The 21,897-nt window shown below is 45.4% G+C and overlaps 1 protein-coding gene across 3 annotated transcripts in view; it reads right to left on the bottom strand.

Moving 5' to 3' along the window:
- Positions 1–1,905: 1,905 nt before the first annotated feature.
- The window catches only part of Bcap31 (B cell receptor associated protein 31), a 41,421-nt gene continuing 21,429 nt past the window's right edge, over positions 1,906–21,897 (bottom strand). For all 3 annotated transcript variants that reach the window (XM_057759434.1, XM_057759432.1, XM_057759433.1), the window contains exons 6-9: positions 5,633–5,768; positions 4,711–4,831; positions 3,861–3,961; positions 1,906–2,319 (exon numbers count right to left, since the gene is read on the bottom strand). In XM_057759434.1, the coding sequence (XP_057615417.1) occupies positions 2,281–2,319; positions 3,861–3,961; positions 4,711–4,831; positions 5,633–5,768 (397 nt within the window). In that variant the 3' untranslated portion in view covers positions 1,906–2,280. The remainder of the gene's footprint in view (positions 2,320–3,860; positions 3,962–4,710; positions 4,832–5,632; positions 5,769–21,897) is intronic.

Below are 21,897 nucleotides of genomic sequence, written 5' to 3'. Positions count from 1 at the left end.
TGTGTTACAAGTATATGAATTTATATTTTACCATAATATAAAAAGGTGATACAAGACAGGTCTTGGAAGGGTGGGACGTAGTGCACAGAGGTCAGCCTCTGATGAGTATGTTGTGCCACAGGACAAACCAGACAGCCCTAATTCTGTTATGTGCAAAGTGGTTGTGTTCTATGCAGAGCAGGAAGCAGGCATCACCTGGTGCAGGCTATAGCCTCCCTGTCCTCTTCTTAGCACTTTTATTCAGTTCCTTTATTCCTTCACAGACCCCATGCTCTTGCCCAGAGTGCTACTCCCAATCTCCCTCTTGCTCTCATCCCTAAGTCTCAGCCTGTTATCTTCAGCTGCAAAAGATCTTCGCAAAGTCCAGTAGACTTTTCCCCAGACCCTCATGCCAGTCTCTCTCAACTAACTCCACCCATGAGGAGCTTAGAGTCTCAGGCTTTCTCCACCAAGTATCTATTCTGGATAAGAACCCTAGTGGGGGTCACACTAAAGGCCTTCCCAGCAAACTGTCACAACACTAGATATAAAAAATGGTAGCATCACAGAAAGGCAACTTCACAGACTTCACTGTGTGCTTCACTGGATGCTACAATAGATGGGGCCTATTTACTCAGGAAATCAGCTTTTATACAAGGGTTTAGGAAACTGAGACCAAAAAGTTCAAGCAGAGTGAGAAAATAGAGTGGAGAACCATCAGACAGGCTGTCCCAGGAGCTGGGCCAGAGAGGAGAGTGGTCAGGGTTAGAGTAGAAAAGCAGGAGAGGTGATCTGGACTTTAGCCTTCCAAAGCACAGACAAGCAAGCTTAGGGAAGCCCAAAGTAGTCCGGAACACTTCCTGGAAAAGCAGACTAGTCCTATGCCTTGGCATAGCAACCAGAGGGTGTTACCTCTACCCTCATGGGCACTGCCTCTAGACTGCTGAGAAAGGGGCAGCCTCCTTACAGGGCAGCCATGCTTTGAGGATGGGTAAGAGTGACAGGATGCTTGGGAAGGCAGCTGCTTGGCCTAATCCCAGACAGAAGTAGGAACACAGTTATTTGTCAACCTCTAGCCAATATCAACATCTTCAGGAGTCACTCCAATCCCAAAAGATACTAACCAGCTCCCACAATTCCTCTTTAGTCTTCACAGACAGTAGGCATAGCACACACCCTGAGCAGGAAGGCTAACAGGGAGGAGGGGGTGACAAGCATGTGATCAGGAACAGGCCCTTTCTTGTGCCTTGCTGGAGGGAAGCTTAGCTGCAGGCTGATCTTGCTCTAAGGAAGTAAGCAATGAGGGCATGGATCTGTCAGCAAAACAAGTCAGTGCAGAGGCAGGACCCCATCCCATCCTGTAAATCTTCATAGCCGGTGGGCAGTAGAGAGACACAAGCACTCTGCAGTCCCTTCTTGATTGCCTTGCAGCCCCCCTCTATAGCCTTGTTCTGCCCTAGCCAGTTCTAGGTCACTGCCAAGGACAGTCTCCTCTCCCAGTCAGCATTAGTCAGAGGTCACGCTGTAAACCTTCAGTAGGGGGTTGGGCAGCGAATGACTGGTGGCACTCTGCCACATTCTATCTGTCCCAAATGTGATGAATAGGAACCCAGAGAAAGTACCAGGAAGTCCTGCTGGTTTACCTGGCTTCCCAGACAGTTACCAGCTCCCAGGGAGGTTGACAAGACAGACACTCCCTAAGAGCCATAAAGTGGAGTTGTCCTGGTTGAAGCGGAACAAGAGGGGGAAGAGCAGGGGCAAAGAAAACAGGAGTTTTGAGGGCAAGCATGAGCCTGCTCTTCAAGGGCTAAGAACAAGTCCAAGTAAAGGAAGAATGTCACACTGAACCTGTGCAACCTTCTGGACACTCTTCAGTTTTGAGAGGGCAGAAGCAGAACCATCCCCAAAACCTCAGACACAAACAGCTTGTAACCTAACAACATTTATTGTCCTCAGGATAAAACAGTTGACCTGCCTCACAACCACCTTAAGGACATACATCAAAATAAATGGGGCTCAACTGCAGGCCAGGTCACAAGTGCTCTTCTACACTTCTAGAAAGTACCCTGGCCAGGCAGCACCATGGCAAATTACTCCAAATAAGCAACAATCAGGTCCCTTTTGGTTTGATGGCAGGTATGTGTAAAGGAGTCAAAATAATGATCTGTAAGCTGTGGAAGAAAACTGGGGAAGTAGAAGGGGATAAACGCAAGTACCAGAGGGAGAGGGTAAGCTCTCAGTGGTAAACAGTGAGCATGGATCAGGAGGAAGCCAGTTGCAGGGAGGGGTAGAAACAAGCCTTTACTCCTCCTTCTTGTCCGAGGGACCACGTACTAAGGCCTAGAAAAGGAAAGAAACCCCAAAGAAGTAAGTTAGCAAAGCCTATCCCCAAGCCCTTGGGCCTTTAGTATTATGCCCCCAAACACTTGGTTCTTCTCTCCTGTTAATAGCAAGTACCCAGACAAACAAGGTACCCTACCCTCAACAGTACCCAAAAGCTTGTCAGGGTGAGTGTATCAGCCCATCCATCCACTAGGGAAGACCCTGTACCTACTGCCAGGAGAGGATTGGCAGGACTTCAGGGAACTGAGCCCCATCAGGTGCAGTGGCAGCTGGAGGTGATAACTGCAGCTCTCTTTTACTACAATGAGAGCAGAACCAAGACCTCCTCTAGAGCACACAGCAGACCACCAACCTTTAAGTTCCAATTTGGGGCCTTTCCACCACTGTGTACTATGCATGGTGTTCTTAAAACTCAAATCCTTAGGGGTCAGGAGATAGTATCTGGCATAAAAGTGTGAGTACCTAGGTTCAATCCCCAGAACACATAAAAAAGACAGGTAAAGTAGAGCATACTTGTTATTCCAGAGTTGGGAGACATATGAGGCAGATCTCTATAGCTAGTCAGCTTAGTTTACTTCATAAATTCTAGACCAATAAAGAGATCCTGTCTCATAAAAATAAGTTGGATAGCTCTTGAAGAATGATACCAAGGTTTTCCTCTGGTGTCCATAGTCATGTATGGACATGTGCATGGACACATAGACCCCAACCACCAAGTCCTTTCCAGATGCCTGGTATATTCTGAGGGCACAGGGACTCCCTGTGGGGCTGGGCTCTCCCTCTAACTCACTACCTAATGCAAACCAAACAAATCTAGGAATTTGTCTCCTTCCACTCATCTTCCTGACCACCTAAGCTTCCAGCTATACCTGGAGTTGTGAGGCTAGCCTAGCCTAAAAACTCAGATCAACAACCAGAGCCTACCAGGTGAGGCACCCTTTGAAGCTTTCTCCTCACTTGCCAAACACTACTCCCCCTGCATCCCACAGGAGAGGTAGCTAGAACAAGATCCCTACTTATTGAAGGGTTTTGTTTTTTAAGATAGGGTCACAGTATCTAGTCTAGGATGACCTAGACTTTTCTCATTCTCCAGCCTCAGCTTCCTAAAGTACTGGCATTTCAGGTGTGGCCACCACACCCAGCTTTCCCAAGCATGTTCCTGATAAAACCCCTACCACAGCTGATAATAGCCTAGAATGATAAGTACCCCTCTTTAAGGGCTTGTCACTGGATTTAAGGTAGTAAGGGCTCAAAGCAGAGAGAGCCAACCTACTTATATGAGCTGCCCTTAGTAGGTTCCAGCCCAGCATCTAGTACCATGCCATACCTCCTGCATGAAGGGTTGTAGCAGCTGAGTCTGCCCACACTTAGCAACAAAAGAGGCAGCAAGGGAGGGCAGGAGAGCAACACCAGTAAGACATGTAGACCTACTGCAAGGCCTATAGAAGAAGCAGCAGGCTCCCCAGCTCCCCTAGGAACTGTGCTGCAGGACCCTGGCCCGAACTCTAACCCACACCTACAGGTAGGGAGACACTGACCTGCAGCTTGGCGTGCTCTTCCAGCAGACGGTCATACTCCTTGGTAAGACCCTCAGACTGCTTCTGCATGGCCAGAGCCTCGTTTTCAGCTTTCTCTAGCTCTGGCAACGATACAAATGAATACAGGAAGAAATTAAAAGACTGGGATTATGTAAGAAAAACACCTACCTACGAATAACATGGAAAATTGTTCTGAATCTGTCTCAAAAGAGGTTGTACAGTTTCCAGTGTTTGTTAATGTCTCTGCCTTCTATGTCTTCCTCTAGAGAGGTGAAAGGAAGGGAAGACCCAATAGGTACACAGAACAAAAAGTCAGAGCACCGCCCCTATGAGTCCCTTCAATGGAGGGATGTTAATGGTTCTCAGGAGGGGTGACCTTTTGAATGGCCAGGAGTGAGAGGCCATGAGCAAAATCCCAGCATTAAGTGACAGTGACACCTTACAGAGTATCAGTGGCCAATGCCTACAGTGCTGGATGTGTCTGGACTTAATGCAGGAGAAGGAAAAGAGAAGGGAGAAAGGGAGCAGATACCACACAAATTCTTCCTGACACTCCTTTTGTTCTCAGCTCCCAAGCATCCTGGGGCTCCCCCCTCCCTCGCCTGCCTGTCTTGACAAGAAATCCCTAGTAGGCACTACTAAAGCATGCACAGCAGCTGCTAGGGCTTCTCCAAAGCCCTAAACCACTAAAATGTTCTAGCCGTGAGCTCGCTTAGTCACACTTGGGTGTAAAGGTGCAGAATGCTATGTTTGTTTCTACCCAACTCTAAAGTTTGCACATGAAGTATACTATTAATACTTGATACTAGGGGGCAGCAGTATGCGGGAGTGTAACAAGAGGGCAACTCACTTTTCTTGCTGTTGGCCAGCTCATCTTTTAGCTTCTTCAAGTCATTCTTCAGGCTCTTGTTCTCCTCTAACTTCACCTCAGCACTCTCAACATCAAACTTGCCTCCGTCTTCGGCAGCTCCCTAGGGAGAGTGAAGGTGAAGCATCTCCAGACCAGTGCACTCCTTTGAACTGTACTTCCTCAAGCTACCTCCAGCAATTACTTGCACTTTTGGAAATGTCAAGACAGAACTGACCACTAGAAGCTCCTAGGCATGGACCAGGCTATGGCTAGCTGCTGAGGAAAGGAGAATAGCCAGTAGGGGCACCTACTGCAAGCTCATAGGCCACACACTCTGCCTACCCTGGCCCCTAGACCTACCTTCCCACCAGTAAAGCTCAACTTGCTGTTACCTGGAACTCTCTGCCCAGATAACCTAACTACTCTTATTCCTTCTCTTCCTGCAGGAAACGCCCCCAAAATTTGTTCCTATCCACCCCACCAATCTCCAAACCATCACTCTCCTTCCTAGCTTAACACTTCACCTCCTCTGACAGACTAACAAACTAGTCTCTGCTTCTTCCCTAGTACCAAGGGGTCCATTAGCCCCATGTTGCTGGAAGTGTTGCACTGACAGCTAACTTCTGAAGAATAAAAGGCTGAGTCCCAACAGAAGTCCCTGCTTCCAGAAGATCTATTCTCATCAGAGAAAACTGCAACTGGCACCAGCATATGGGTACAATAGTAGTATACCCTCTTCCTCTACTGTGCCTCAAACCAGCTAGCAGAAGGCACCAGACTCACCCCAGATTCTTTCAACAGGCACACCCTCCCCACTAAAAACTTCCTTTATCAGGCAACAGCACTCTCACATGGGTCCCAGCCTAATAGTGACCACTGTGGACCCTTAGAAATGTGGCTCTAGAAGGCAGACTTAACTCACCTTCTTTAGCTGGTCATTCTCCTCCATGTATTTCTTGGCCGCCTCACTGGCACTTTCTGCTTGCTTTTTAAAGGCTTCATTGGAGGCCAGCAGTGTGGCCTGCTGGGAGATGAGAGTTACCAGGCGTCTAAGTAAGCTGCAATTGTTTACAAAAAGAGGGAGAAGTAAGAAGCACGAGAGCAAACGGCCTGGCAGGAACGCTTCTTGGCTGCTACCTGTTCAGACTGCCTCCATCCTGGACCTGGCAACATAAAGTGGGGCCCAGGAATTGTCCTCTGCCACCTCCCCCAAACAGTTACACTGGGCTCTGGGAAGTATCTCAGGGAGGGGTTGGAAACAGAAGCACACCCAGGCATGGCCTAGCTATATAGAAAAAGATCTTAAACCACCAGCACTTTCCAGGTAAGGGCCTAGATGTGCTAGACAAGCCTCAGCACTGTTTGCCTCACTGCGAGGTCAGGCTTGCCTCCCTAAGAGAACAATGTCAGAAAAACAAATTTGGGCACTTCCAACATGCCAAGTGAATTCCTCATAGTTACTTTATGAGGTAGTTACTTTTGCTACCCTCATTTGACAGAAAACTGAGGTTCATCAGGATGAAGCAATGTATTTAAGATAAAGAGCCAAAAATTCATATAACTACAATTCCAATTCCCATCTACCTGCACTGAAAAACATTCTCTCTCAGCTTCCAAATCCCAACATGAGTAGAAAAAACTCTTCTCCAAACCCCTTTCCCAAACACATCTTACAATCAGCTGCCATAGTGTAGCTAGTATATAATAGCATTCAAACTGAGGTTGTCTTTCACTACTTGGAACAGAGAAAGACCAACCAGGACACAGGTGTCTGTTGCCTGTCTCGAGCATCTGGAAAGGTAAACAGATAGCAAGTGGGGATAAGCACTGGTCCCTGAACAGTAAGACTAGATAGAGGACAGAAGGACTTGCTACAGTCTTGAGAAAGACACTGCTCAGGCAGCCAAGAAAGAAGAGTACTTTCCCACATGTCTCGGAAAGTCTAGCCACAGCACTTGGAGTCAGGTAAAGTGCATGCAGAGGCCTGGGGAAAAAGGAAAAAAACATGCCTGATGCCTGTTCCAGGGCACTTCAACAAAAGTGCTTGCTCAGAGGAGCAGTAGCAGCCTTGGTAGCCTATTCCAGGGCTGGCCTCTCTGGTCCATGATGCATTGGCGTTCCGTCATTCCACCTACAGCCTGGGCAGGCAAGGGAACCAGAAGCACAGAGCTCTATTCTCACCCTCAGTCCAGGCTCTGCAGGGCTCTAGAAGAACCCTTTTTGGGAATGCACATGTGGAATAGAGGGGTCTTGTAGGTCTTGCTTTGGGGAGACACTCCCAGGGGTCTCCGGTGGCACAGTGAGAACCAAGCTGTTGATTCCTGGCAGGAGAGGAGAGTTTCCAGTGACATGTGCTCTCTAAAATTAGCGGCCCAGACCTCGTGGCCTAGAGCTCAGGTTTCCCTGCCTCAGCCTCGAGCTGCCCACCAGCCTGCCCCCCACTGGGCTGAAGCCCTGAAAGCAGAAGAAGTTACCAAGCACTCCAACAGCCAGCAAGAAGTCATGGGCCTGACATACAGTGATCAGAAGTAACAGAGAAGCCAGAAAGAAAAGCAACTCTCAACACAGAAGCTTCCTGGTTCCCGAACAGATCTCTAAAAGTTTAAGAAAGCCCACTCCATATCTAGAAATGGTGAGGGGGGGGAACGACACCAATGCATGCCACCTAATGGTAAAGATGGGGTCCATGGACATTTTTGGGTCCTAGCAAAGATGAGTGAGTAAAACCAAGGGTTCCCACTCCTACCTGGACAGGCAAATAGCTGCTAGGGAGTGTCCACAGCTGTCACCCCAGTGGTAGATGACACAACCAGAAAGGCAGTACTATCAGGAATGACAACCACAATGCAACAGCTATCTTCTGTGCTATCCAAGGCTTTCCTCAGATATCGCAAACTAGGATTTCCTAGATAGTTCAGGATACCCACAGAAGATATACCAGATACACCAGGATACCCAAGCATAAGATCTTAGACAATGTCTGCTCACAATTCTGGCCTTTGGTTTCCAGCCATTAAGAAGATAACAACAGGGGGCTGGAGAAATGGCTCAGTGGTTAAGAGCATTGCCTGCTCTTCCAAAGGTCCTGAGTTCAATTCCCGGCAACCACATGGTGGCTCACAACCATCTGTAAAGAGGTCTGGCGCCCTCTTCTGGCCTTCAGGCATACAGACAGAATATTGTATACATAATAAATAAACAAATATTTAAAAGGAAAAAAAAAAGAAGATAACAACAATAACAATGAGGTCCGGATTTTCCTTCCTCTGGCTAACTGTCATGGACACTTCCCACTTCCCTTCCAGAACACCCTCGTTGGCACCCCCAACATACACAGTGCAGTTCTTTTGTACCACCTGTGTTGGAGCTATCTATGCCTCTAATCCATTCAAGGCTGATTTGGGGGTCATTTTCCCTTGTATGTTGCATCTCATGCCCTTGCCTACAATTTCTCCTCATCAACTTTCTTGCCATTTCCAGTTACATCCATCTTCTCTCCTTCCCACTTATCCCCTGCCCTTGCATCCTTCAACCACTCTTGAATTTTCAGAGGATATGCACTCTGTAACATACGCTGCTACTAACAGGTCACTTTTAAGATGTCTGCCATGTAGTACTCTGTTCCTCAAGTGTCTACTCTGTACTCTAGATTTTCCTCCAGCTAACTTTATCTCCTAAAGTGTTTATCTGCTACCAGACTCACAATTAAACTATCTACTAAACATCAGCTTCTGATGTTATCACAAACACTCCAAACACAGCCTGCCAAGATGGGTCTTCCCTTACTCCATCAGAGGGCACTGCCAAGTGTGTTCCTGCTGTACTTCCAAACATGTAAGCTGTCTTGGACTCTGTCCTCCTTGTTCCTGACCCCAAGTCACTATTCAGTGCTTTCCATAGCAACTCTAGAGAGGATACCCTCTAGTCATTCCACTGCCAGTGCCTGGTGCCTCTTCCCTACTGGCATCTGTACAGAATTCCCATCCACCACAAAGCTGACAAATTTGACTGGTTTCTCCTCTGCTTGACCCACTGTGTGGAAGTAATGCCAAGCCATCACCATCCCTTAAACATGCCTCGTTCTACACATCAACCACCATATCCTTTCTTAGCCAGTTCAACTACCACCTCCCTTAGGAAACTCTTGTTGCGGAGGTACCCTCTGATGCTCCCACAGCAGCCCCCAGTACACTCCAGGCTCTTGTATCCACTTTCTCAGGATATTCAGTTATTGGATTGCCCTATCACGCTACAAATACCTTAGGCTGGCCCTATAGCAGCCATCACTGCTCTCCCAGACCAGGTACAATAAAAAGAAACTTTCCAGGTGACCTAATTTCACTCCTAGGACAGGGGAAGGGCCGTGTTTGAAGCTGCTTGTCAGGTCCAAGCCTGCCCATTTTTTTCTTGTAAAACCCATGTCTACCTGGCAGCCTGTCACTGGGGGAGGGGAGGAGGACAAGCTGATATAGCATTTACCACACTAACAAAAGAGAAGATAGAACAAGCAGCAGGAGGTGCTGGCTCACACTCTTTTAGCGAGCAAGCTGGGCTTATGGCCGAAGTGGAAGCTGAGAAGCTACATGGAAAACTCAATTCACTACCTCAAGCTCTCTCTCTGCCCTCCTCCCCAAACCTTAAGGCCCCAGCAAGACAGATTAGGCCCTTTCCAGCATTTGCCAGCCTCGGAGTGAGCTTTCTGGAATATTTTACTGCTCTTTCTCACACTGAGCTACGCATCCAGGTCCCACTTGCTAGTCACCTCTCGGGCACTGTCTTGAGGCCCCCAGAACCGAGTGTGGTATATGGTGAACAAGGACAAGCTTGAGAATTGCCGTACTCTGGTCCTAAAACACATCAGCTTACAGAAATCAGAAATGACTACTTCATGGCCTCTACTCCTGCTGTGTTATCTATCATGCATTGCTTTGTTTTATCTTCTGAACACTGTTACATTAACTGTTCATACCTACTCACTTTTTAAAAACACACAGCTGAGATGGGGGTGCATGCCTTTAATCCCAGCACTTGGGAGACAGAGACAGGCGGATCTCTGTGAGTTTGAGGACAGCCTGGTCTACAGAGCTAGTTCCAGACAGCCAGGACTGTTTCACAGAGAAACCCTGTCTCAAAAAACCAAACAAAAATAAAAAGCATAAGTAAAAACCAAAGAGCCAAAGAGAATTTCTAAAGGTCTAGGGTACTCATTGACAACAGCTCAGGGTTCAGATCAACTAAATCCAAACATAGATATTAAGCCCAGAGAACAACACTTAACGGAATACAGATGTGTCCTTGGCACCCAAATACCTGAACTCAACTTGGCGTTCCTGGTAAAATATTCTTGGATGCTCAGCGGGGCTACAATGCTTTCATAAAAGGCCGAGTAAACAAGAGAAGGCAAGAGAAGCTGAATCTCTCTCTGGCCTCTAGAGAAACAGGCCAAATACATCAAATAAAGAGACATGGCTCACAGGGACTTTTCACCTATCTGCCTCAGTGAGCAAACAGGAGAAAAACATGAACAGGAAATGGGAAAAGGATCAAGTCCAATTGAAAAGTCCCATGATGTGGCTCAGAAGAGCCTCAGCTGAGAAGCCGTCCCTTCAGACATAAGTTGTATATCCAAGTTCTTCTACACTTTAGCCCCATGCCAAGTAGAGCCCTGGTGTCACAGTGCCACCTGCTGATTTTATGCTGTTACAGTCTAGCATACAGTCTACAATGTGGCATGGCCCGGGGATACTCTGAATATGTCTCAATTATTGAAGAAAAGGTGAGATGGCTACCCTGACAAGGAACCACAATCAGGAGATGCCAAGGCAAGACCAGGTGAAGCAAGTAGTATCAGAGCTTCCATTGCTCAAGGTCTCTCAAGCTCAAGTACCAGCAGTCATGAAAATAAGGAAGAGATAGGGCATCAAACCAGCCATGCTCCAAAAGAAAAAAGGCGTAACACTCAAGGCTCTCCAAGGTGACATGTCAGAAAGATCAGGGCACAACAGAACAGGAAAACTAGATAGAGCAATAGAACACTTATGAGAAGCTCCTGCCAGTGGACACAAAGGATAATGGTGACTCTGTTGTGGTTCTAACTTTGGCCTAACAGAAACCATGCCCGTCCATGGGTGAATGTCCTTTACAGCTCCCAAACCTCTTCCTCTTTCTGAAATACACTCAGTCCTGACTGTCTGTGCCCAGTAGCTTGCCTGCCTTGTCCTTCCAATGTGCTCTGCTGTCCCTATCCATGAGCTGCTCGCTCAGAAGATTCCTTATTAAGCAGTCCACAGAGTTCCCTTTCTTTTTTTTGGGGGGGGGGCGGTTGTTGCTTTTGAGACAGGGTTTCTTGGTGTTCTGAACTAGCTCTGTAGACAGGCTGGTCTGGAACTCACAGACATCTGCCTGCCTCTGCCTCCTGAGCGCTGGGATTAAAGTAACATGGTGGTATGCTACCTCATCCAGCCAGAGCTCCCTTTCTAGCCAGTGACCAGGTCCTCACATTCAATATGCTCAAGAGCAGAACACCCCAGCTGCCAGAGCCTCTCACACCACCTCCTGGTGTGGGACAATGCTCTGTATTCTGTCAATTATATTTTAAATAAACACTGATTGGTCAGTAGTCAGGCAGGAAGTATAGGCAGGACAACCAGCCAGGAAGTAGAGGTGGGTCAATGAGAACAGGAGAATTCTAGGAAGAAGAAAGTCCTAGTCTACAGTCGTGACCCAGCCACAGAAGAAGCAAGATGTGACTGCCTTGCCGAATAAGGTACCAAGCCACGTGGCAAACACAGACAAGAATAATGGGCTAATATATGTTATAAGAGTTAATAGGAGTCTGAGCTACTAGGCCAATCAGTTTATAACTAATGTAGACCTTTGTGTGATTTCTTTGGGACTTAACAATTGCGGGAACTGGGCAGGACAGAAACCCCGACAACATCCTTCCTGACTCCTATTACTGCCTCAGTTCAGTCACCTGCATTTCTCGTGATGATTTTTCACTCCTAGATTCTCCTGGTTTCCTCCAACCCATATACTCTTACAAAAAAAATCTTTAAATTCATGAAGCTGACCAGACATAGCACTACCTAAATAACTGTCCACCACTGAGAGATCTTGCCCTTTGTCTCTCCTGACCCATCTACCCCACTCTATCAACCAGGGACTATCCAGCTCCTCCTGGTGAAGTAAGAACACAGAAGGCAGGTAGGCTGCCCCAATACCCCCCATCTACCGGACCCTGCAAGTTACAAGCCCCACCCTGCCCCCAAACATGCCTATCCTACAACCCTGGTGGAAGGCTGAAACAAAGCTTGCTACAATGCAGAGAGGACCAAGAGGTGAGTGACCAGTCACCTGGTGGGACACCCCACTCTCTAGGCCCTCCATTCAGGGCAAAACCCTGAGACCCTCCCCCCACCTGCCTCAGCTTCTCTAACCAGCCAGTAAGAGAGTTTCCTGTAGGTAGGCTGCCCCAATACCTGCCCCCATCCATCCGACCCCACAAGCTACTAGCCTCATCCCACCCCCAAACTCGTCTATCTTCCTGCAATTTCAGTGGAAGTCTGAAACACAGCCTGGTACTACACAGAGAGGACCAAGAAGTGAGTGACCAGCCACCCAGTGAAACACCCCACTCTCTAGGCCCTCCATAATGAAGCAAAACTCGGGTCCCTCCTCCACCTATCTCAACTTCTATAGCCAGATGGCAGGTGAGTTTCCTGCAGGTAGACTGCTCCAACACCCCATCCCATACATCAGACCCTGAAAGCTACAAGTCCCACTCCGCCCCCAAACCCTCCAACCCCCACCCCTGCAACCTCAGAGGAATGCTGAAACACAAACTGCAACTACACAGAGAGGACCAAGAGAGAGGACCAAGAGAGGACTCTAAAGCACAAGCTGTGAGTACAGAGTAGACCAAGAAGAGAGCGAACCAGAAGAGAAGAGCAAGAAAGCAGGCTAAGAGAGACCTCAATGGCTCCCTGAGACACAGACAGTGACAGTATAGAGCAAATCAAGAACAGTTCCCAAAGACAAAGACAGCTACTGCAAGGACTGAATCAAGATGCAAAGACACTGCTGGCACCAATTGAAGGAAGAGATGGGTAGGCGCCAATGCAAGAATTCCTCCAACAACCTAAAAAGCAACGTGATAACACCAGAACCTAGTGGTCATACAACAGGAAGACTTGGATCATCCTAACCCAGAAAAAAACGATTTTAAACTTAACTTTATGAAGATGGAGACCTTTAAAGAGGAAATGAAAAACTCCCTTAAAGAAATGGAGGAAAAGACAAACAAAAAATGGAAGAAATTAATAAATAAAGACCTCAATATAAATCCGACCACATTGGACCTGATAGAAGAGAAAGTGGGAAGTAGCCTTCAATGCATGGGCACAGGAGACCACTTCCTAAATATAACCCCAGTAGCACAGACACTGAGAGCAAAAATAAATGGGACCTCCTGAAACTGAGAAGCTTTTGTAAAGCAAAGGATACAGTCAATAAGACAAAAAGGCAGCCTAATAAATGGGAAAAGATCTTCACCAACCCCACATCAGACAAAGGTCTAATCTTCAAAATTCCAAATAACCCAATAAAAATTGGGATACAGAACTAAATAAAGAATTCTCAACAGAAGAATCTCAAATGACCAAAAGACACTTACAGAAATGTTCAACATCCTTAGCCATCAGGGAAATGTAATTCAAAGCAACTCTGAGATATTGTTTTATACCAGTCAGAATGGCTAAGATCAAAAACACCAATGACAGCTTATGCTAGAGAGGGGGTGGAATGCTGGTGGGAATGCAAAGTTGTACAAACACTTTAAAAATCAGTATCATGGTTTCTCAGAAAATTTGGAATCAACTTACCTCAGGATCCAGCAATACCACTCTTGGGCATATACCCAAAAGCTGCTCAATTATACTACAAAGACATTTGTTCAACTATGTTCATAGCAGCATTATTTGTAATAGCCAGAACCTGGAAACAACCTAGATGCCCCTCAACTGAAAAATGGATAAGAAAATGTGGTACATTTACACGTTAGAGTACTACTCAGTGGAAAAAAAAATGACATCTTGAATTTTGCATGCAAATGGATCGAACTAGAAAACACCATCCTGAGTGAGGTAACCCAGACCCAAAAAGATGAATATAGTATGTATTCACTCATTAGTGGATACTAACTATAAACAAAGGACATTGAGCCTATAGTTCATGATTTTAGAGAAGCTAAGTAACAAGATGAACCCTAAGAAAAAACATATATAGATCCACCTGGAAAGTTGAAATAGACAAGATCGCCTGACAAAACTGGGAGCATGGGGGGTGGAGGGAGAAGGGAAGGTGAAAGGGGAAGAGGAAGGGAAAAGGGAAGGGGGGAAAACTTGAGGGAATAGGATAGTCGAGAAGGAGGAAGAACAGAGATGAGAGCAAGGAAGGAAATATCTTGACTGAGGGAGCCATTATGGATGGCTAGCAAGAAACCTGGCTGAAAAAGCATTTGACAAAATTCAACATCCCTTTATGATAAAGGTCTTAGAGAGATTAGGAATACAAGGGTCGTACCTAAGTATAATAAAAGCTATTTATAGCAAGCCGTCAGCTAACATCAAATTAAATGGAGAGAAACTCAAAGCTATTCCACTAAAATCAGGAACACGACAAGGTTGTCCACTCTCTCCATACCTCTTCAATATAGTGCTTGAAATTCTAGCGATAGCAATAAGACAACATAAAGGGATCAAAGGGATTCAAATTGGAAAGGAAGAAGTTAAACTTTCATTATGTGCAGACGACATGATAGTGTACATAAGCGACCCCAAAAACTCCAGCAAAGAACTCCTACAGCTGATAAACACCTTTAGTAGCGTTGCAGGATACAAGATCAATTCCAAAAAATCAGTTGCCCTCCTATACACAAAGGATAAGGAAGCAGAGATGGAAATCAGAGAAGCATCACCCTTCACGATAGCCACAAATAGCATAAAATATCTTGGGGTAACCCTAACCAAGGAAGTGAAGGATCTATTTGACAAGAACTTTAAGTCTATGAAGAAAGAAATTGAGGAGGATACAAGAAAATGGAAGGATCTCCCTTGCTCTTGGATTAGGAGGATCAACATAGTAAAAATGGCAATTCTACCAAGGGCAATTTATAGATTCAATGCAATCCCCATTAAAATCCCATCAAAATTCTTCACAGATCTTGAGAGGACAATAATCAACTTTATATGGAGAAACAAAAAACCCAGGATAGCCAAAACATTCTTATATAATAAAGGATCGTCTGGAGGCATTACCATCCCTGACCTCAAACTCTATTACAGAGCCTCAGTTTTGAAAACAGCTTGGTATTGGCATAAAAACAGAGAAGTCAACCAATGGAACCGAGTAGAAGACCCTGATTTTAACCCACAAACATATGAACACCTAATTTTTGATAAAGGAGCTAAAAGTATTCAATGGAAAAAAGAGAGCATCTTCAACAAATGGTGCTGGCAGAACTGGTTGTTAACCTGTAGAAGAATGAAAATAGATCCATATCTATCACCATGCACAAAACTCAAGTCCAAATGGATTAAAGACCTCAATATCAGTCTGAACACACTGAACCTGATAGAAGAGAAAATGGGAAGTACTCTACAACACATGGGCACAGGAGACCACTCCCTACGTATAACCCCAGCAGTACAGACATTAAGGGCAACATTGAATAAATGGGACCTCCTGAAACTGAGTAGCTTCTGTAAAGCAAAGGACACTGTCACTAAGACAAAAAGGCAACCCACTGACTGGGAGAAGATCTTCACCAACCCTGCAACAGACAAAGGTTTGATCTCCAAAATATATAAAGAACTCAAGAAACTAGACTTTAAAATGCTAATTAACCCCCCAAAAAAATGGGGCACTGAACTGAACAGAGAATTCTCAACAGAAGAAATTCAAATGGCCAAAAGACACTTAAGGTCATGCTCAACCTCCTTAGCGATAAGGGAAATGCAAATTAAAACAACTTTGAGATACCATCTTATACCTGTCAGAATGGCTAAAATCAAAAACACCAATGATAGCCTTTGCTGGAGAGGTTGTGGAGAAAGGGGCACACTCATTCATTGCTGGTGGGAATGCAAACTTGTGCAACCACTTTGGAAATCAGTGTGGCGATTTCTCAGGAAATTTGGGATCAACCTACCCCAAGATCCAGTAATACCACTATTGGGAATATACCCAAGAGATGCCCCATCAAATGACAAAAGTATCTGTTCAACTATGTTCATATCAGCATTGTTTGTAATAGCCAAAACCTGGAAACAACCTAGATGCCCTTCAATGGAAGAATGGATGAAGAAAGTATGGAATATATACATATTAGAGTATTACTCAGCGGTAAAAAACAATGACTTCTCAAATTTTGCATGCAAATGGATGGAAATAGAAAACACTATCCTGAGTGAGGTATCCCAGACCCAAAAAGAAGAACATGGGATGTATACACTCATAATCGGTTTCTAGCCATAAATAAAGGACATTGAGCATATAATTTGTGATCCTAGAGAAGCTAAATAAGAAAGTGAACCCAAAGAAAATCGTATAGTCATCCGCCTGGAGAGGGGAAGTAGACAAGATTGCAGGGCAAAAACTGGGAACTTGCGGGGGAGGTGGCATGGGGCAAAGGGGAAATGGGATGAGAAACATGAGAAGGGGAGGATGGGAGGAGCTCGGGGGATTGGAATGGTTGGGATATAGGAAGGGTGGATACGGGAGCAGCGAAGTATATATCCTAACTAAGGGAGCCATCTTAGGGTTGGCAAGAGACTTGACTCTAGAGGGGTTCGCAGGTGTCCAGGGAGATGTCCCCAGCTGGTACCTTGGGCAACTGAGGAGAGGGAACCTGAAATGACCCTATCCTATACTGATGAATGTCTTACATATCACCTTAGAACCTTCATCTGGCGATGGATCGAGGTAGAGACAGAGACTCAATTTGGAGCAACGGTCTGAGCTCTTAAGGTCCAAATGAGGAGCAGAAGGAGGGAGAACATGAGCAAGGAAATCAGGACCACGAGGGATGCACCCACCCACTGTGACAGTGGATCTGATTTATTGGGAGCCCACCAAGGCCAGCTCGTCTGGGACTGAATAAGCATGGGTTGAAACTGGACTCTCTGAGCATGGCGGACAATGAAGGCTGATGAGAAGCCAAGGACAATGGCACTAGGCCAGAAATGGCTCCATAGGTAAAATGCTTACCATCAAATCTGATGACCTAAGTTCAATCCCAGGACCCACATAGTAGAGGGAGAAAACCAATTCCTATCTCTAGATGTCACAGATACCTCAATGTCTCCAGGTAAAGGAGCTGTTGATTCTACATGGCACTGCTGTGTAAGCCCTGTCAAGCATCACTCTGATCTGACATTTACACAGGAATGACAGAATCAGTTTGTTCATCTCAACAAAAGCTGAACCTTCATCTAGCTATGGATGGAGATAGAGACAGAGACCCACACTGGAGCACCGGACTGAGCTCCCAAGGTCCTAATGAGGAGCAGAAGGAGGGAGAACATGAACAAGGAAGTCAGGACCACGAGGGGTGCACCCACCCACTGAGACAGTGGGGCTGATCTATTGGGAGCTCACCAAGGCCAGCTGGACTGTGACTAAAAAAGCATGGGATAAAACTGGACTCTCTGAACATGGCGGACAATGAGAACTGACGAGAGGCCAAGGACAATGGCACGGGGTTTTGATCCTACTTCATGTTCTGGCTTTGTGGGAGCCTAGACAGTTTGGATGTTCACCTTCCTAGACCTGGATGGAGAGGGGAGGACCTTGGACTTTCCACAGGGCAGGGAACCCTGACTGCTCCTGGGACTGGAGAGGGAGGAGAAGAGGTGTGGGGGGAGGGGGGGAGGGGCGGGAGGAGGGGGAGGGAAATGGGAGGCGGGGAGGAGGCAGAAAATTTTTTTTTCAATAAAAAAATTGTTTAATGATTAATAAGATTGATATTATGTATAGAAGGATCTGGAAAGGTATATGCAAGACTGGCTTTTGCTGATATGGTGGTGCATGTTTTTAAGCTCAGCACTTGAGAGGCAGAAGCAAGTGAATCTTTGAGTTTGAAGCCAGCCTGGGCTTCATAGTGAGACCATCTCAAAGGAAAAAAGAAGTGCAGCTATAAACAGGGATAGAGTGGTGGCTCAGTGGATAAGAATGCTTGCTGTATAAGCATGAGAATTTAAATTCGGACACTAGCCCCCAAATCAAAAAGCAGGCAATGGCTACATGTACCTATAATCCTAGTACTGTGAGGAAACAAAGACAGGGGGGTTGGGGGGACTTGTCTGCCACTAACACTGAATGCCAGCCTTGTTTCAGGCTCAGTGAGACCTATCTCAAGGGAAAATAATAGAAAGTGACAGAGTCAGACACTTGATGTCCTCCTCTGGCCTCCATATCCCCACACATATATGCACATACACCAAGTGGTCATAGATGGGCTGGAGAGATGGCTCAGTGGTTAAGAGCACTGACTGCTCTTCCAGAGGTCATGAGTTCAATTCCCGGCAACCACATGGTGGCTCACAACCATCTGTAATGAGGTCTGGCGCCCTCTTTTGGCATGTGGGCATACATGGAGGCAGAATGTTGTATACATAATAAATAAATCTTTAAAAAGAAAAGCAAAAAAAAAAAAAAGAACCAAGTGGTCATAGAACATTTTAGAGAGCATTTTCCTATTTTTGCTCATTTAAAGTCTCATTTGGGTGAGATGAAGGTCAAAATCAGTTGAGAAGAGTTTATTTAATATGCAAAAGACCCTGGGTTCAATTTCTAGCACTACAAAAAGCCTTATGTTCCTTTAATAAACATGTGCTACCATTTTGTTTTGATCTACAGATATATGAAAGTCAAATAAGATATTACAGTTACTAACCTCTTACAATACTAATGCAAACAGGATAGTGGAGTTTACCTCCCAGACCAGGCCAACACCTGCCTACCAAAAGCCAGGAAAAAGTATTTTACTGTGTGATCTGAAGCTGGACGTGAGCTTAACTCACTCATCCAATCCTAAAAAGTTTCATCATTGCAAGGAATCTGTTATCTGGACCATATCTAGCATCAGGCATTAACTCTGGGTATGGCAGTCTCTCATGAATGTCCTCTATATACAAAGGTCCACCTAATATTTTGTTTATGATCTAGCAAATGAAGTTTGCCTGAAGATCAGAGTGCGGAGTGAGCCACCAGTCAGTCATATAGGCCAGGCAGTAGTGGCACATACTTTTAATCCCAGCACTAGGGAGGTAAGACAGGAATAAATATGGTTGGGCAGAGAGAGGAATATAAGGCGGGAGGAGACAGGATTCAGGATTCAGTCTGAGGACTTGTAGAGACAGGATACCACATTCGGTCTGAGGATTTTATAGAGGTGAGAACTAGTGGCTGGCTGCTCAGCTTCTCTGATCTTTCAGCTTTCACCCCCTAATATCTGACTCTGAGTTTTTATTATTAAAACCAACTAGAATTCACGCTACATAAAAGGATTGTTACAGTTCCTCTGGTTTCAGCTAGAACCTGAATAAAACACACTAGGCTCAGGCACATACTCCACCCCCGCCTCCACAGGACATCTTGCAGCTGACCAATGCCCTAGATAAGCCCTTGTTGAAGACTGGGGGTGAGAGAGGAAGGCTGCTTATTTAAAGCCAAAATGCTGCTGGAAGAAAAACATGGGTATGGGAACACAAGCCCTCTGACCTCTAATACCTGTTCTACTGCCCATACAAGCAGATAACCCAACAATGTAAAGGTGTCTGATGTCCAGCTATGTTCCCACAGAACATGAGCATCTTCTCTGCCCTGACTCAAACATGCTACACTAAGGGCAACTCAGTGTGTTATCTCCCACTCTGCTACTTTATTTGCCTTTCTGTGGAACAACCCAACAATTTCCTAAACAAAGTAATGCTCCATGGTTTGCTAAAAATTCCAAAAACGATTCTCATAACACGATTAAATTTGATACAGTAAAGAGACATTACTCTTGATAGTCCACACAAGAATATACATACATACCAATCATCCACTAAAAATATTTAGAGGAGTTTGAGAGATAGTTCAATGTTCAAAGTACTTGCAAACATAAGGACATAAGTTCAGATCCCCAACACCAATGCAAAAATCAGGCATGGTGGAACATACCTATAACCCCAGTGCAGGGCAGAGGGAAGAGGGGTAAATGCAAATCTACCTAGAGCTCTCTGGCCAGCCAGACTAGTTGAAGAAGTGAGTTTCAGATTCATTAAATGTAGCACGAACCTAATTGGTCTTAATAATAAAAAAACAGAGTCAGATATTGGGGTAAATGCTGGAAGATCAGAGAAGGAGCAAGCCACCTCAATGAAATCCCCAAACTAAAAATCAAAGAGTGAACTCCTGTCTCCTCCTACCTTATATTCCTCTCTTCGCCCAGTCATATCCCTTCCTGTCTCCACCTACCTAGTGCTAAAATTAAAGGTGTGTGATCCCAAGTCCTGGAATTAAAGGTGTGTGCCCCCACCACCTGGCCTCTAGAGCCTTAGCTCTGCACTCCGATCTTCAGGCAAGCTTTACTTGTTAGAGCACAAAATACCATAAATAAAGAGACATCTCAAATTAAAAAAAATGGAAAGCAACAGAGGAAGATATTGACACTGGCCTCAATATTCACAAATACACACACAAACACAAACAAATCATATTTAAAAATGTGTACAAGAGCCAGGCATACAGGCAGTGGTAGTGCATAGCTTTAATCCCAGTACTTGGGAGGAAGAGGCAGGCGGATCTCTCTGAGTTCGAGGGCAGTCTGGTCTACAGAGCTAGTGCCAGGACAGGCTCCAAAACTACTCAGAGAACAAAAAAAGCCAGGCGTGATGGTTTACACCTATAATCCCAGTACCTGGGAGACTGAGGAAGGATGGTGAAAGAGAAGCCCTGTCTGAAAAACAACAAAAAAGGCAAAGTGATGGTATCTGATTTTAGGTGCAGCACTCAGGAAGCAGAAGCAGGTAAATTTCTATGAGTTTACAGACAGCCTGGCCTCCCAGGGCTACATAGATCTCTTTTTGTTTGTTTTGTTTTTCCAGGCAGGGTTTCTCTGTGTAGCCTTGGCTGTCCTGGAACTCTATAGATCAGGATGGCCTTCAACTCAGAGAGATCCACCTGCCTCTGGGATGGAACTAAAGGTGTGTGCCACCACCCAAAAGATCTCATTTTTTAAAGTTTGGAGGGGCTTATGTACAAGAGGATATGTAGAACAAAAACAAAGGTATAAAAGGTATTATTAATTTACTATTAGGGTCAATCAACAGTGTTTGTTGACAGATTCAAGAACATACTTCTTGCTGGGTAGTGGCACACGCCTTTAATCCCAGCACTTGGAAGGCACAGGTTGACAAATCTCTGTGAGTTTGATTGAGGCCAGGCTGGTCTACAGAGCAAGTTCCAGGACAGTTAGGGCTGTTACACAGAGAAACTCTGTCTCAAAAAAATAAATAAATAGAAGAACATACTTCTTTTTGGTTTTTTTTTGGGGGGGGGGGGTTGAGACAGGATTTCTCTGTGTAGCCCTGGCTGTTCTGAAACTCGCTCTATAGAACAGGCAACAGACTGGCCTCGAACTCCAAGCTCTGTCTGCCTCTGCTTGTTACTAGATGGAGCCACAGGAGGGTGCTATAGGCACAGCTAGGTAGCTGGCATGTAGTTCATGGAGCACACACATGTGGCTGCTTGAGCAATCTCAACAAGAAGTTAAATCAAGCCATTTGTCTTGCCATATATGCTTGTCAAAGGCTAAACAACAGTTGTCAACATAACAGATACAAGATTAGCAGGATTAGGACTACATGAGCAGGCTCAGTGGTGCATGCAAACTGAAGTTTTCCATCCTAAGTACCAATCACTCTAAGAGAACTGTATACAAGATCTACTTTTTATCTGAAGCTACCCAACTGCAAAACATTTTGCAAACTGATTATAGTAATTGCCTGATAGGCTTCATTTCCCAGTGTTAAATCACTTACTTATATGGAAAGGATACATCCTTGTGTTTCATTCTTAGCACAAAGAAAACACAGAACTATGTGTCTCAAAGTGAGAATTTTACTATACATTCATGCACCG

Source organism: Chionomys nivalis, chromosome X, assembly GCF_950005125.1.
Source record: "Chionomys nivalis chromosome X, mChiNiv1.1, whole genome shotgun sequence".
Taxonomy (NCBI): Eukaryota; Metazoa; Chordata; class Mammalia; order Rodentia; family Cricetidae; genus Chionomys; species Chionomys nivalis.
Note: the sequence above shows the minus strand (reverse complement) of the source record. Positions and strands in the feature narration are given on the sequence as shown.